Source organism: Dermacentor andersoni, chromosome 6, assembly GCF_023375885.2.
Source record: "Dermacentor andersoni chromosome 6, qqDerAnde1_hic_scaffold, whole genome shotgun sequence".
Taxonomy (NCBI): Eukaryota; Metazoa; Arthropoda; class Arachnida; order Ixodida; family Ixodidae; genus Dermacentor; species Dermacentor andersoni.
The window spans coordinates 19351201-19368318 of NC_092819.1; the positions used below are offsets into that span (position 1 = coordinate 19351201).

The following is a 17118-nucleotide window of genomic DNA, read 5'->3' on the forward strand; positions in this document are numbered from 1 at the left end:
CAGTAACACGTACGAACAGTTGCAGCAGTGGTCTGCGAACTTGGCCACACATTCATTCCATTCCTTAATATGCCAGTCACTATTCTTGCACTCAGCTACTGCACACGTCTTCAATCCAGCATGATTGGACCACAGTGCGTTAGTGAAAACTCAGTTGCATTTCTGAAAGCTGATCAAAACCATTACTGCTTCCAACTTGCTTCTGTGCGTATTTGTGCGCTGACACTGACGCGTTTACAGTGTTTACATGATTGTGACACGCGCCTTCCAACCCCCCCCCCCCCCCCTTTTTTTTTTTCCATGAAAATTTGGTCTGAAATTGCCAACGTGGTGCAATTGAACATGAAACCATAACTTCCTTCATAACGGTTGTATGCTTTACCGCATAACCCGGTTGTATTGCGGCGGAGCTGACTTCAAAAGACGGTGTTGTGAAGCTCGCTTTAACATCAGACCGCCATTGTGCAACAATTTTTCTAGCCAACATATCGGGTGCGCATTAGATTTCTACTTCATTTAGGAGCTGTGATGTCATTCTGACATTAGTTTTATGCTTCGGACACCTGGAAGACGGACCTACGTTTGCTGAATTCTAACACTCCACCAAGTCAAATACTGCCGAAATGAATCTGCAGTATGTTCTGGTATTTTTTTCTGCATCTTTTTTAATTCAACCTGCCGGATAATTCGATCAATTTTGGCGGTCTATATTCGACTCTATTGCAATCTTGTGGAATGTTATACACTCTAGTTGTCTACTTCAGACTATATAAGTTTACAGCCTTGGTGAAATTATCACAATGTTTATAGTACAAGCTTTGCAAATGTTCCTGGATTATTTGCATAATTTATGGCAGTTAATGAAAGATCATTTTGTTCAATTTCCATGTTCCAGTACAAGCAATTGACATTATGATGATCTATTTTTTTATTGCGGAGTTATAATTCAGAAAAAATTCATGGCTCAGATAATCAACTGCCTAGATGGTGCATGGAAAAAAAAGGGTAAAAAATCAATCAAATTTGTTGCATCAGTTCCCCAGGCACTAAACAAATAGCTTCTTTGTTCCAGCACATAATTAGGTGGGAGCTCTCGATATAAAGCTTCCATTTACTTGGTACTTCACTAGACATCGAGCCCGAGTGCTACCTTACCAACGAATGTGTTGTACGCTTTGCTATAGTATGCAAACTTTCTCTTTGTCTGCCAGGCTGCACTCCTCAGAGACGGGAATACCAGTACCCGGTAGAGTTGGCACAGACGTCGCCTCATGAGCGGATCCTGAGCAGGCTCAGGACGGCCACCGATTTCAGCGCTGCAACTCGCCTAGCGCTGCCCACATCTGATGAGGTAATTGCATTAGTGTATGTGTACAGTAGCCATGACATTGGTCATCGTATGCTACTTTGCATGATCGAGTCTGTTTTGGTAGTTGTAACTGTAATCCCTTAAAGTCAAATATCATGCCTGCTGAACTTTTGTCCACTGCAGGGTGTGTGGATGTCATCTGTTCTTGCATGTGCAATTGTCAAAGGTATGATTACAATACCTCTTTATTTACAGAATGACCTGACTGCACCACTGTCCAAACCTCAATCATCCTCAGCATCATCTTCGACGGAGTCACTGGCATCTAATCCAGCGGTAAGCTTTTTCAAATTAATAGTACCCTTGCCTTTAAAATATACTTGCTACTGTGCAAGTAAATGAGTCATTGAAACAAACGTACCGTATTTACTCGCATAATGATCGCACCCCAAACTTGCCGCAGCGATATCTCGTGTGCCAAGTCTAGCTAATAATAATTGCGCTATCTGTCGAATGCTACGCGAACAACTCTTCAAGACAAACCAAGTGGTCTGCACGCACCAACAACTCTCAAGCAGATGCCCCATTTCATTACTTTCATCACTTTCCGCACTTCCGTGACAAAAAAAAAAAAAAAGCTACAACCAAATTCGGCTTTATTATGTGTAGGCTTTATAATGGCTGTGGTCAACAACAAAAAAGGCGCCTTTCGATTCTTCTCGTCGGCACTCGTGGGCACGCAACAAATCGCGGCCGGCAACAATAGCAGCCACGTTTACACTGATACGTTAGAAGTCTACCCTATTCATACGCTGGCGCTTGTAACACGGCTAAGATATTCGCCCACCCTTAGCGGAAACCTGCTGTATTAGGATAGTAGCGAACACAAATGCCGCAGTTTCTGCAGCATGCCCGCCATGTGTTCTTATGTCACTGGCAGCTAAGCGCGCCCATCTGTTTCTGTCCCCTCAAAGTGGACATGGCAATGTTATTGCCGCAAACTTTATTCTTTTTCTTTATTCTTTATTCAGACATATCCCCGCTTAGCCCGAAAGCGTTACAGCAGGGGGGTTACAACCATGAAAAGAATACATCTTGATTCTCACTGCACACCTGTTCACATGACAGTAGATTCCACTGAGCGATAGCTTTTACAAAAAAAGAATTGGCACACAGGCCCGTCCTAGCCCGGTATTCTCTAATTTTGCACTGATGATCAGTGCGTGCCGATATATAGTTTGGTGGTTTTATGTACATTTCCCTATCAATTCCAGTTTTGTTGTGATAGATTTTATACAGAAGCTTTAGCCGCAGCTTCTTTCGGCGAGACGACGGGGATTCCCAGTTGAGCTGTTTTCATTGCTGTGCAACTGTACTTCCTCCCGTACCTACCCGAGACGAACCTGGCTGCTCTGTTTTGTATTTTTTCTAGTTTATTTATAAGACATATCTGTGACGGGTCCCAAAGGGTACACGCAGATTCCAAAATAGGTTGTATACAAGTTAGGTACGCCGTGCTTCTAAGGTTAGAATTTGCGCACTTTAAATTTCTTTGAATGTAATTCAAAGCAACTGCCGCTTTGCCAACTACATAATCCACGTGTGCCCGCCAAGAGCAGTCGCCCGACAGACAGCATCACTCCCAAATATTTAGTCTTGGATTTATTACTTAATATATTATTCATTAGACTGTAGCTGGCATCGATTACTTTTTTTCTTCTTAGTAAACCGCACATGGACGCACTTTCCGGTATTCAAATTCATTTTCCACTTTGAGCACCATTCGCAAATACGATCTAGGTCGGCCTGCAGTTTGAGAACATCATGTTCATTATCGATTTTTCTATGCACAATACAGTCATCCGCGAAGAGCCGCATGTTAGAGTCAATACCTAAGTTAATGTTATTAATATATATATAAGAAAAAGAAGAGGCCCCAGAACAGATCCTTGCGGGACGCCTGATGTGACCTCAAGATAATCTGAATTAGTACCATTTAGGACCACACGTTGACGGCGACTTGACAAATAGTTCCTTATCCTTCTAAAAACACTAGAATCTATAATTAACATACGAAGTTTATGAAGTAGTAAAGAATATCAAACAGTATCAAATGCTTTGCGGAAGTCCACAAATATGCAGCCTATTTGTCCACCCAAATCAACTACAGACGCTAGGTCATCATAAAATTCAATCAGTTGTGTCGCACATGAAAACCCCTTGCGAAATCCGTGTTGTCTGTTTGTAAGCAATGTGTTGTCTGTTAGATGTTTCATGATAGCCTTATATATTATGTGTTCCATGATCTTGCACGAAATCGAAGTAAGTGAGATAGGTCTATAATTAGTAACTTCTTTTTTAGAGCCCGCTTTGTGAATAGGGACTACATTTGCAATTTTCCAGTCATGTGGCATCAGACCAGTAGTTAATGACTTGTGAAATATTAAATAAAGGTAAAGCGAGATGGCGTGAGAACACTGTTTTAAAATTCTCGGAGAGATACCGTCAGGACCGATAGCCTTACTTTCATCAAGGTTTTTTAGCAGAGATTCAATGCCGATAACGCTGAGTTCGATTGGTTTCATACGAGGAACGTTGCTATTGGATGATATTGGGCTGCATGCAGATTGAGAAAAAACTTGCTGATATAAACGATATTATTCATTACTGATATGGAGGAAACTGTTTCAATGCATGTAATGTACTTGTGAGAAGAATAAAAATCGCGTTCGGCGCGTTCGGCTTGCTCCGCCGGCCGCCATCTTTGTTTTGGTGTCCCGCACTACATACAGGGGCAGCCGCCTATTTGTTGACCTGTTGTCATCCCGCAGCAAATGCGAGATGGAAACAAATTTTTTTTTTTGCGGGAAATTTAACCCGCGTAATGTTCGCACCCCTGAATTTGCGTCAATTTTTTTTTACAAAAAGTGCGATCGTTATGCAAGTAAATACGGTATTACTGTCACACCCATTTTAAAAAAATTCAATAGTTCTGCGAAAAGTGTTCTTTATGTCAATACAGTCAAATCTCGATAATACAAACTAGAAGGGGCCTGAAAATTTTTTAAATTAAAAGAAGTTTGAAATGAAAGGACTTGTTTTTGAAGTATTCGTCCTGCATAGCACGATGCACGAACAGTGCTAGTTCGGAAATATCCCGGCGCGCAAGCACACAGTGAGCTCACTCTCAGATAACGGCAGAAAACAAAACTTCAAGGAGTGGCAGGCAGAGGCAGGCGTGTGGCAGAGGCAGGCGTGTGGCAGAGGCAGGCGTGTGCAGAGGCAGAGGCAGGCATGTGCGGAGACTGTCAAAGATGAGGGAGTTGAGAGGGAAGGCAAGGGGAGCATAGTTGTGAGGAAGCGGATTTGCTTTCCTGCCAGCTTGCTGGATGGTGCTAATTATCTCTGCCACCTACTGCCATCGAAGCAGTGGAGTTGCCGAGCAGGACTTGGCCTTCGCTACTGCGTCCCTCTATCTGCTCGCATGTTTTTTTCTTCGTCCGCTGACAGATCGGCGGTGTGTTTACCTGCTTTGTCCTACGTTCTTAACGCGAGTAATGTCGTACCAAGATGATAAAGTAGTTGCCACTGGTCATGATCGTGCTGGTGTGCTCCCTTCTGTTGTGGTGTCACTGTGTTCAAAAGACAAGGAGAATGAGGTACTGGGTGCCGCCTTCGCGTCCTTGTATCCAGGGCCTGTCTTGTCGTACAGAATTGGATATGGCTTACTGTCTCCAACAACCTTTCCAGCGGGACGTCACGGTTTAGATGAGTCATTGTAAAAAAAAAAAAAAATACAGCGAGTAAGAGCTGACGCGAGCAGATGACAGTTCGAAACAAGTGGTCCGGCTGAAACAGGCGCGAGTACAGATAGAGCGGTCGGGCGGGTCCGCATGATACCAGTTTCTCATGCATATGCCACTGTAGGAGCAACTCTTATTGGTCTCCTCCACTTGCAGCTCGCTTGCCGGAGCAGCGAGCCACTAAGTTTTGGGGCCAGCAAGGATCTTGTATGCGTTGCATAATTCACTGCAATTCACTGCAGTAGAGTTGTGTTATGTGGTGATGCATATACAGGCACTGAAATTCAGAGTTGAAATCAAAATCTCAAGGGCCCACTGTGTGAGAACATTGTATGTGTCCCTTAACTATAGACCCACGCAGGTGTTATATCTGGTCTAAGTGTGAGCGCTGATACACCTAATAACTCTACTTGCAGTCATTCAGAGATACTTCTGAAGTTGCATTGGCAATTTGCTGCCTTCCACATGGTTACATTTTCCTAGCTGTTGTTTATTTCCTTTTTTTTTTTGTAGTCTCTTCAAACAAGGTTCTACTGTATAAAGTTTCTGATTCACTGTCTATCCGATATCCTTGTTCAGCAACCTCATTGTTAATGAAAAGATAAGGTCGGTGCTCCTACTTTATTTCCTTATTTATTCTCTTTCAGAGAAAGTTTTAGCTTGGGGGCTTATATCTAAATACATCAGAAAAGAGAAATAATTTTTCTCGGCAACCACTGCACCAAGTTTGATGAGGTTTGTTGCATGTGCAAACCTCAAACCTCCATCATGCAATAATGCAACAAACTTAGAAAAAGTTATCTATTGACTGTTGCTAGTGAATTTTTGATTTAGGTTGTCAATTTTTTAATAGAAATCATTGAAAATATTTTCAAAAAATCAGACTATCAATTATACAACTCTGTAACTCGGCAATAAGAAACGATATTGCGATTCCATAAATTGTATCTGATAGTACATATAAAACAGACAAAACTGATGTACAGTGTAGCCCACTTATAACGAACCCACTAACAGTGAAATAGCAGTTATAATTAAGTGATCTTGATTTCCTGTTCTAATTTTCGCATTTTCGAGGTCTTGGTACAGTTTTAATAAAGTAAATAAACGCAACTCAGCGGATATAGCGTGCAGTAACTGCTCTCACGGCGCTCTTGCCCTTTCGACGGTAACAGCTTGGCCTGCCCTGTGCTTCCTGCAACGCCACGTTTTGACACTGTCGAGTCCATGAGACCCGAAACGTCCATAGTTAAATGAAAGGTGCTCTCTCTGAAAGTGAAATGCGTGCTCTCTGAAAGTGAAATGCGCCATTTCTGATGAAATTCACCAGAAAAGCAAGACTGACATTGCGCGGTCGACTTTGGCAACAATCATAAAAGAACTCAAGCAACATTGATGCTGTTTTGGACGACATTGGCATCGGTGAACGGAAGGGGATGTGCGCTTCCACTTACAGCGATGTAGAAGAAGGGCTCTGCAAATGGTTTGTAGATGCTCGTGCAAAGAGCGTCCCACTCAGTGGGCCAGTCCTGCTAGCAAAGGCTGAAGTTTGGGGCTTGTTTTTGGCCATGACAACTTTAATCCAGGCAATGGATGGTTGCAGCGTTTTAGAGAATTGGCACGGCATCTTGTACAAAAGCATTGTCGGTGAAGCTGCGTCTGTTGATGAAGACATTCTCCAACGTTAGCTGGAGAAGCACAGCGACCGCATACTTGATACATACACCGACAGGGACATGCATAAAGCTGCTGAAAAGGGGCGATTTCTTCAGTTACTGCCAGCAAAAACGCTCGTGGCAAAGATGGATAAATGCGTAGGAGGAAAAACGGCAAGAATCACATCATCGTGTTGGTGTGTGCGAATGTGAATGGCCCAGACAAGTTGCCCCTATTGGTCATCGGCAAGGCTAAGAAACAGCGGGGCTTCACCAAGACATGGATAACAGGAGACATCTTCTCGAAGTGGCTCAGTGACTTTGACAAGGTGAGCGCGAAGAAGTGCAAACAGGGCTTCTACCAAACAGGAAAACCAGGAATTCTCAGATTTTAAATACTCTGGAAATACTCGGGGAAAATTAGCTGTAATGTTATTCAAAGGGAACTCAAGTCGCGCTAATGCTGGCTCGAGTAACAGAGAGCAATCGTAACAAATCTACTTTGACGCTGTGTCGTCGGCTGTAGGAGTTGCCAGTGTACAGTCAACAACTGACTTTCCGGACACCCGATGATTTAGACAGCTTCGCGGCGCCATCGCGTACCCCATAGTCAATGTATAAGAACGTCTGAAATTTCGGACGAGAGACCCTTGCGTCGTCGAACTTTCCCATCCTTTCGCAGCGATCGCAGGTCCAAAATAGCATTAATAAAAGCCACTACAGCCACCATTTTGATTGTTTCGACGCCTCAAACCGGCGATCGCACGCAGATCTGCTGGGAACCATAGCCACCACCAATGCTAGGCCTAGCTGTTTCGATGTTCACTATTAAGCTTCTTGCCGTTTGGTGTTGCGTTTTTTATTGAAAGAATTTGCCGCTGTCAGCAATGGCATCGACTTTGCCTATGTGGTCCTCACGATTAGCTTCGAAGTGAAGAAAGCACGGCGCGTTGCATAATACCGGCTCCCAAAAGCTAGCATCGCCTTAGTACGGTAATGTTACGCGGTGTAGCATGTGTAAAAGTATTGCTGTGAAACATAACAAACATGTGAAGGGGCAATTGTCACGGGACACCGTCTGTGTTCCTTATACAGGTGTGCACCCGCCATCTCCTGTACCAGTGCGAGCTGATATGCCTAAGATGTGTACTGGCAGGCATACAGAGTGTTTTCGGATGTGCCTGTGGCGATTTGAGCCCTTTAAGGTCGTAAAAGACATGCATTCATTTTTTTCGAACTGCCAGATTTTTCTGACGTTTTTGCGGCCCCTAAGGAGTCCATCCAAAGAATCGGACATTGTCTATACAACTGACCAAGAGGATGCTTCAAATGGTCCACAAGGTGAACGCGCGGCGGAAGGACGAGAACAAAAATGACCTACACTTTGAGGAATGAACTGGAAAGAAAGTGTGCCGCCGCTTTTTTGAAGGAGCTTGAGCTAAAGAGTGTGTGTGTCGCCTGACACCGAGATGCAGATGCCCCTCATCCAAAGCAAAATAAACTCTTTAAAGTGCTCAGTGAGACGCAACACTAAGACGTCGTACTCAAGCTGAGAGTATGTCAGGACAGTTGAGGTTGACTCACTTGTGACAAAGTTCGGGCCTCATACCAATGAGCTTGCTATCAGTTGATAGAAATGGCTCATATTTGAAAATATTAACTTCTGTATGCATCTCCTTTTTATTTGTATTTGAGAACGTTCGACTCGATTCGCAATAGGTTTTACTATTTTCTTTTTCGTAGGTATTTTATTTGCTGTGCATTTCACTAACCTCTCCATTCTGTTTCCTTTTTGATTAAAATAAGCACTACTCCTTACTATAAAAACTGGGTTAAGACTTTTTTTATATTTTCTACCATGCTTACTAGAGTGACAGCATCGGGCGACATGGTGTCTGCTTGTCTTGACATATAACAGTTTGTGCAACTTGGGGTCTTTTGTAAAGCCACTGAAGGAGAACCTGGAAAACTCTGGGAAATTGGAAATGTCAGCTTGGTAGGCACCCTGGCAAAGTGCTGCTGTTGCTTGATAATGTAGTGCACACCATGTCGACACACATCTAAGCACTGTTGAGGTCCTTTTCTTGCCTCCCAACACAACCACCAAACTACAGCCGATGGGCGAGGGAGTGATCGCCAACTTCAGTCCACTATCTGAAGCCGTGTCGTCGAGCATCTGCTTGTCTACAGTCGAACAGCTAACAACTCTGACTTGAAGGTGCTGCTGGTGAAGGCGACATTTTTTGCAAGCAAAGCCTGCAGGGGTGTGAAGTTGCAGACCATACTTCACTGCTTCCAGAAAGGTTTCTTGTGGGGCAGAAGCGCTGCCATAGACTAAACAGTAGCTGTTGACATCGGTGCTACAGCAGTGATGAGCTTGGGGCAGCTTTGGGAGTCTGTGGGCAATGCAAACCTTGTACCACGCAGCTTGGATTATATGGACTTTATACTAGCGGATGAAGACTTAGTCGCAATTGAGGAACTGACCACTGACGAACTCGCCACAAGTGTTTCTGAAAAGGAAACTATCTCTGATAAAAGTGCCTCAGACCTTGGAGGTGACGACAATTGTGCACCTCGGCCAGTGACCTCTGGAGAAGCTGTTGCAACTGTCGACATGTTACGTATTTACCCGAGTTCCGAACAGGGCATTGGCGCTCAGTTAAAGTGTTGAGGCCGTTCTGAAACGCATGCTCGCGAAACGCATGCAGGGGACCCCTTGAACACTTTATTCAGAGGGTGTAAATATAATTTTCTACTTGGTCTGCTTAATGCTTGAATTTTTTTATAGTTCAGAGATGGTGAAAATGTGGTTATAGCGAAGTAATTTGATTCCCGCTGACTTCATTATAACTGGGCTACACTGTAGTATACATGGCTCTCAAATAGACCACTAATATGCGAGTAGGAAGGACTCCAGCAAAACCCTTGTAAACAATGTCACAAACTCACATAAGATATAGATTGATATATCAAATTTGTCCACTTTAGGTGCTCTAAAAGATGCAATTTACAGAACTGTGTGCTTCCATTTTTCTTGTTCAGATGTGTAGCTCTGCACCAAGAACAGATATAGAAGTTTATGAACTTACTAATTTTTGAAAATTAGTCTTAAATTGTAGTGACTGTTCAATATGGAATTTACATTCAACTTTCTCAAATGCAACAAATTTTATTAAAGTCAGCCCAGTGGTTATCTTGGAAGAAAGTTTCTGCATTTTACATGTATATGAGTGGCGCACTGGAGCCAGGCCCGAGCTAAAGTTTCCTGTTACGGTTATTTGTGCAGGGAGAATACAATGTTATTTTCTTACTTGCGGCATTTTCTCTCGTTTCATTGATTTTGCAGCTGGACAACAAAGAAAACGTCGCCCGGGCTGCCAAGTCACGAAAACTGCCCAGAATTACTTCTAAAAAGCAACTGACGCAGCGAAATGCTTAGCACATTTTAACTACGTGAACCATGCGTTTTGGTTTTTCCTTTTTTTTTTAATGAGAACTCGTAATACGGACTTTTATGCTTTTATTCATTGACGACTGCACACCAAGGTAAACTTAATAAAACCAAGAGTTTGCTTAGCATCGGTGCCTCTGCAACAACGCAGGTCTTCTGCAGCAGTCATTCAAAACAATCTCTGCTTGTGTCTGGCTTTTCTCCATGTAGACTCCAATCAACGCCACCATTTCTTGCACTCTGAAAAAAAAGAAGTGACAACTTCGAACAGTAAATTTACAAATTAGATACGAATCGAACAGCAGATTATTCGATTCCTATTCGAAATTTTGAATATTTACACATTTAGATGCTACCCATTGTTTGATGTCAGTTTTCAAGCTTAGAATGTTTTTGTGTGGCACTTAAGATTAAGATGTGCACACTTTTTGGAAATTCACGTCACATGAGTAAGCAGAAGCAGCAAGTCCAACTTAAAGTGAACATTACAACTGATGTATGTATGTATGTCCGAATGGCTTTGTTCATAAATATGCTTGTAAGTTTTGCTGATGCACCGCTGTACAGGTGGATGCTTCTGTGCATTCAGTCATGCAGTTTCCATTCATTGTGTAGTCTCATCTTTATATATAGTACAGTTTTCAATCGTGACTTCCTGTTGATGTGCTTTTAATAAACTTCAGCTGTAATCTGTATCTGTTGCATTTTTTAGTAGAAGCATCTCGGCATAAGCCTAGCCAGAGGCTTAGCAGCCTGATTGGCTTAGTTCAAAGTAAGCAGACACTAAAACAGTAGACGAGTGCAAATGCTCGCTTACGAGATCTGTTCCCCGTTAATCCTTTTTAATGTGAGAAGTTGATCGGGAACTGGAAATGAGACCACAAGCAGCGACTTTTGCAGTCTTCTTTCTTCGGCCACTTGTATGGATCTCAATTTCGCAGTAATTTTATATTACTGATGACTGGTATTGCTGAGCAGCGGTCGTATAGGGGACATTGCAAACAGTTTATTGTTGTCGGTGCAGTACTTATGGGGGTTGTTAGCAAATTTTGTCTCCTCTTGCTAGCGTAGTTACGGTTGCTTAGTTATAGGAACGATGAGCATTAAACGAGTGAACACAATCAGCAGCTGAATGGAGGATGGTGGTGAGGGGCACTGGCCTCCCCGCTGTTATAGTTTTCTCACATCACCTCTGCCATCCCCTTATTTTGACGTTTTCATGCTACCCGGTTATAGCAATGAAATTTTCGTGGCACTTGGAATATTGTGATGTGGGTTCGACTGTACATAAATGGCTTAAATGTTGGAAGACCACCTTCAAAGCCTTCAAATAGATCCAGTGATTTCCACAGATGCTTCCGTAAGTGAATACTGGCGTGGGCATTTTTTCACCATCATTAAACAGATCTTTTTCTCTTCAACTGTCCGACTTCGCACTAATATTCCAGGCAGATTTATTAGTGATAATCCTGGTGCTACGAAAACTTCCCCATGTCTATTTATTAAGCTGTTATTATGACCGACTCCCTGTCAATTTGTTCTGTTAGGCCACACCGTGCAGGCGAGAGCGAGCGTGTCGCCTACCCAATTGATTTGTCCCCGCCCTTTCCACCGATAGTCATGAGGAAGGCAAGGCCCACCTATGGTCGCCCTCCCTCCCCCTCTTGCCCCCTCCAGAGTCCACCCGTGGGCTTGCAGCAACAAGAATGTATATAATGCCATATTTAATTTTACAAGCAAAACAAGGAGACTGCTATGCTAACCTTTTCAATGCCTTTTTCCCTCTCATCATAAATCATTAACAATATTAAGCGTCTCTTTTTGTGTGATATCCTAAATCACCTGGGACCAACCAACAAGGAGCTAGGAGGCTGTGGTCATACCCATTCTGCAATCGTGTTTTCCTATTTGTGGCTCCAATGATTCAGCTAAGGGTTCTGTGGTATTAGACATTTTAGTATCTAGTAATTGTTACTTTTTATGACTGTTTATGCTTGATCCCAGGCAGTTGTCCGAAAGCTCCCCCAACGAAGGCTTTTCCCCTTGGACAACCTCGCTGGGTCGCGGTATTCTCGGGCAATCTCTTTCAGATGTATACATTCACTTTCGCAAAATTTTGCACGACAGAAGCTGGATCACGCTAGGCCAGGGCTGCCTTGGCATTGTGCCAAGAGAAAAAATGTCGCTCATAGGCAATGATGTGTCCGGTGCTAGTCATGTCAAGTCTCGTGGAAGTAAAAACAGGGTGGAATGTGTCTGAAAGCTATTTCCCAAAAATATGGCCCCAGGGAGGTAGTTCACGAGTCAAAAAGACAAGCTCTCCAAGTGGGAAAATTTCTGTCCTTGAAGTATTCTTTACAAGTCCTAAATTTCTATTATCTGTTGGAATATTCCAATATCTGCTCAATAAATTCCCCATAAAGGGGATGCACCCTACATTTACTGGATAACAACAATTGACAAATATTAATGTTTGCAGGTTCGCTTTATGTCTTGTTTAATCAGCACATTCAAGTTTTTTGTAAGGTGCCGGTAAGATTATAAATGTTTTTGTTGATATTCTGATATCATTTAAATGATACATAAAACAAAAATTCAGTATCAACAGCATTTGTGTCCCTATTAAAGTGTGTCACAAAAGTGTATGGAGTGTCATGTGCTTTCCCTGTGGCTTTGTGCATTCTTTGCACTTACTTAGCCCACATGTCTGTCTAAGCCTCCATATCTGCTGGAGAAACAGAAATGCCTTGTCAGAGCTATGAAAGTTATACCAGAATGAAAGGAAGTCCTTGTCAAGGACAGTCATCCCAGAGTGCACTCTGCGCAAATTGTTCACATTTTACAAAGTATTTGAAGTTGATGCAATGCAGGTAAGTATGTTCATCTTTCTAGTCATTCCTTTGCACTGTGAGTAGCTCTATAGCTTAAAGCTTCTTTCTTCTTTCTTTGGTTATGAAGATTCATGTGTACTGCACAGTCATGGAGCCCAAAATAGCTGAGGTCATGATGGGATACAACTGCACAGTAGTTGCACGAGCATGCTTTCTGTGGCTATAGATACTGTCTTCCACGGCTCTAGCAAGGGGCTTTGATCCACCATATTATCAAGTCTAGTGCATTGTCTTTTATTTCGATGTGGGTCCCGCCCTCCTTTACTTATTTCTGACATCAATATTTGCTGGACTACAGACTTTTTTAGGCATTCAACTTTTAGTTGGTTTACTTTTGCATGCCTTCACACTGTTGAGCACCATAGTTCTTTAGTAAGAACACGATTGATTTATTGGAGTGCTTAATTAAAAAATACTTTTCTTTGTCACTTCTTGCCTTGTCGCAGCTGCCGGCTTCTGTTCTGCACAGTGTAATTTCTGGAAAAAATGTCGGGCATAAATTTAGATTACGCTTCTTACAGTCACTAGAATTTAATTTTCTCGCTCAAATGCAACACATTTTATTCAAATCAGTCCATTTGTTGTCCCATAAAAGCATTTCTACATTTCTAAATAAATGGCATCGGAGTTTGCCTCAAGCAAACATTTCTGTTTGTTCATGGTCAGTTGTGCATAATAAATCTAACATGCCATTTTCCTATTTGCAATATATATTCCCTTTCATTCTCATTTTGCAGCTTGACAACAAAGAAAATGTCACCCAGACTGCCAAGCTAAGAAATCAGCCAAGAGATGCATCCAAAAAGAAATTGACACAGCAAAATGCCTAGCACGTATTTTAAACTACGATTATATGAGATCTTTTATGCTTTTATTCATTGACAATTGCACATCAAACTAAAAGCTATGTAGACTTAATGTAGACTCCAACAAGTGTTGCTATTATCCCTTACATTTGAAAAAAGAACAGACAATATTCGAGACCATTGAATAATGAATTCTCAAATTGAATACGTTGAATCACTTTGCATCCTTCCTTCTGTTTATTCCCACTGTTTGCACCATCTGTTCACATGTTGTTATGGTTCACTCTGTACGGCGATGAATGGAATGGGTGCCAAGCACCAGAGACCTCAATGTGCCTAATCATCATGCTCGTCAACATGAAAAGACTTGTCTGTTGGGTGTCTACGACAGGATTATGCATGAGTGCAAATCCTACTCTCCTTTGTCCTATGTTCATCCCCTGTATGCCAGGGAGTGGTTTTTCTCTGTATTCCTCTGTCTGGCTTGCCAAGGAGTGGTTTTTCTCCGAATTCCTCTGTGTGGTTTGTATCGCTTACCTTTTCTTGATGTTACGGTGCAATGTGAAGGGACAGGACTTCATTTCGATGTGTTCTGAAAACCTACGCACACGAGATGCTATTTGAACTTCAAGTCAAATCGTCTTGCTTGCCACAAATGTCCCATCCTCGCATCACTTATACAGTGTTCGCAACAAACCTGCAGCTCTCCTAAAGACTTAGAAAAAGATTTGGAAACCATTCATCTTTAACTTTCACATAACAACTATCCTGCTTCAGTGCAGCGTCACCTATCCTGCCCGCCTGCCTAGTGCTTCCTCTGCCACATTTGTAGCTCGTAAACATACCATATTCTCCCTATACTAGCGAGGCCTTAGCCTGCATACTTCGTTCTTTTGATGAGCGCATTGCACATGTGCCAGTGAAAGAACTTAGACGTGCTTGTATATGTCAAAGACAAGCTTCCCAAAGAAAAGTACCCAGGTGTTGTGATAATATTCCTTGTTCAGACTGCAGTCACATCTACATTGGCAAGACGGGTAATTTTCAAAGGCACATCAAGGAACACTGTTATGGTGTTGTAACACAAAAAAGTTTCTTCTAACACTCTTGCTGAGCATTCCGTTTTAAGAGAACACAATGTTGACTGAGGTAGGGCGGATGTGCTAGCCACTAAAAGTAATCTAACCTTGTGGCTGCATCTCAAGTCATTACTAATCCAGACCACTGATACCATGCTGAATCTCAATTACGGCAGCCTTCCTTCCATTTTTATCCGCTGTTGATGTGTTTTAAATAAATAAACTTGCACTTTTGTCTGGATCTGTTGCATAGTTAAGTAGAAGCACCTTGGCATGAGCCCAGCCAAGGGCTATTTCCTAATGTGCTTAGCTGCCTGGGTGGGTATGGCTGAAATTGAGTCGCTACTAAAGAAAAATCGAGAAATGCTAATGCTCAATACAAGGTCTGTACTCTGTTAAATGTGGGAATGCAAGGAGTCAAAGGTAGACTTTTTATCCTGGCAAAATAGCTACTTTAAATTGTATTTTCGATGGTACGGTTTCTGTGTTTATGTTGGTAAACTATTAGGGACTTGTTTCAATATTCAAACTGTTTTGGAAGTGCATTGGATTATATCTGGCAGTTAAACCTCAATATAACGAACTTCAATGTATAGAAGGGTTTGAGTGCGAGCTAGTTGGTACGGGTCATTTATTTTAAATAGCGCCAAAAAAAACACACAGACAAGAAAGAGCACAGGACCAGCGCTGACTGCCAACAGCATTTTCATTGCAGCCTGCACAAATATACATATACTACTCGCAACAGGCTGAAACTCGTGCGCAACAGGAGTTGATTGACAATTACTTGCCTCCCCTTTCTTCCTTTCTCTCTTTCAGCCCGTTGCGAATAGTATATATTTGTGTGGGCTTCGATAAAAATGTTGGCAGTCAGCACTTGTCCTGTGCTCTTCCTTGTCCGTGTGTTTTTTGGTGCTGTTTAAAGTGAATAAACTTCAATATAACAAAATTATGGATATAACTTATGGATATAACTTCCTTGTCCATAGAGCACCATATAATTAGAACCTCAACATAAAGAAGTGTGTTTATACACGATTTCACAACGCACAATACACAAGGAATACTGAGACAATACAAATGGAAACTTGCATGGACACAGATGGCCAAATGATTGAATTACAAGCGGCTGCTTGTGAACGCACCTCTCATATTGCATTCTGCGCTGCCAAAGTGGAGCAGCATCAAGTTCCACATAAAGTCCAAGTGCAATAAGATCGTATCATCCTCCCTGCGCTCTATGTTTTAGGTGCAAGTAATAGCTAGTGTCCGAGGGTGAGCTGAGAAGGATGGCTTGATGATCGCCGCCTCTATTTCCAGCATGCGGCGAGGCCGAAACAGTTGAGCATTTCCTTTGTTTCTGCCCCCGCTTTCTCCAAAGAGAGGTATAATTCCCTCCACTTATCATTTAGATGGCTGGGACTCTCTGCGGTCTCGGTATCGTAACTGCTGTTCCCCAGCCAGTACCACAGCTTCGCCTTCAGGCACCTCCTTACATTCCTGGTTTAGATTTAGGTGCACGTTAAAGAACCCCAGGTGGTCCAAATTTTCAGAATCCTTCACTACGACATGCCTCATGATCAGATTGTGGTTTTGGCATGTAAGACCCCATAATTTAATTACATTTTTTACATTCCTGGAGAACATAGGGCTGTTGTGTAACATGTAAATGTGTCACCTGGCTACCGCTGACAGCCAAGGGCTCTATGACTGCCTCGACCTTCTCTCCTTTCTTCTCTATGACCCCTTCGCCAAGGCAATAAGCCGTGCTTCCTAAATGGTTGCAGAAAATAGCGCCTCTTTCTCTTCACCATCACTCCTTTCTCTTCCCCTGCTAGCAAGGGGAAAGGGGGAGTGGAGCTCGCTCGCGGTAACGCGATCAAGCGCGCGCGCGAGGGGAGGAGGGTGGGTGTGGGGGTGCAGTTGGCGTCTAGTTTTCTGCGCGGCCTTGGCTGCGTATGGCTGTTGGCCGCTGGTGGTGTTGAAGGGAGGGGGGGGGGGAAGCGGAAGCATGACTGGCTTCGCAATTGTACCGCCGATGTGAAGATATCACCGACACGGGATGAAAACCATATCTTTCGTCGCCACCTCTCAAATTGTACAAAATATTTTTTTCTAATT

The 17118-nt window shown here is 42.8% G+C and overlaps 1 protein-coding gene and 1 long non-coding RNA gene across 3 annotated transcripts in view; one reads left to right on the forward strand and one right to left on the reverse strand.

Annotated features, from left to right (window-relative positions):
* The window catches only part of LOC126521552 (kinesin-like protein KIF11), a 71738-nt gene extending 56502 nt beyond the window's left edge, over positions 1-15236 (forward strand). The window contains exons 22-24 of one of the 2 annotated variants that reach the window (XM_055065909.2): positions 1212-1351; positions 1565-1645; positions 13850-15236. In XM_055065909.2, coding sequence (XP_054921884.1) covers positions 1212-1351; positions 1565-1645; positions 13850-13942 — 314 coding nt within the window. In that variant the 3' untranslated portion in view covers positions 13943-15236. Of the gene's footprint in view, positions 1-1211; positions 1352-1564; positions 1646-10116; positions 10915-13849 lie in introns of those variants that run through there. The other variant, XM_050170250.3, reaches the window with a different exon arrangement.
* LOC129382250 (uncharacterized) lies at positions 10271-16841 on the reverse strand. Its single transcript, XR_008610352.2, has 3 exons — positions 16143-16841; positions 13529-13589; positions 10271-10461 (listed from the first exon to the last, which is right to left on the reverse strand). It is a non-coding gene; the product is annotated as an uncharacterized lncRNA (long non-coding RNA).
* Positions 16842-17118: the final 277 nt, after the last annotated feature.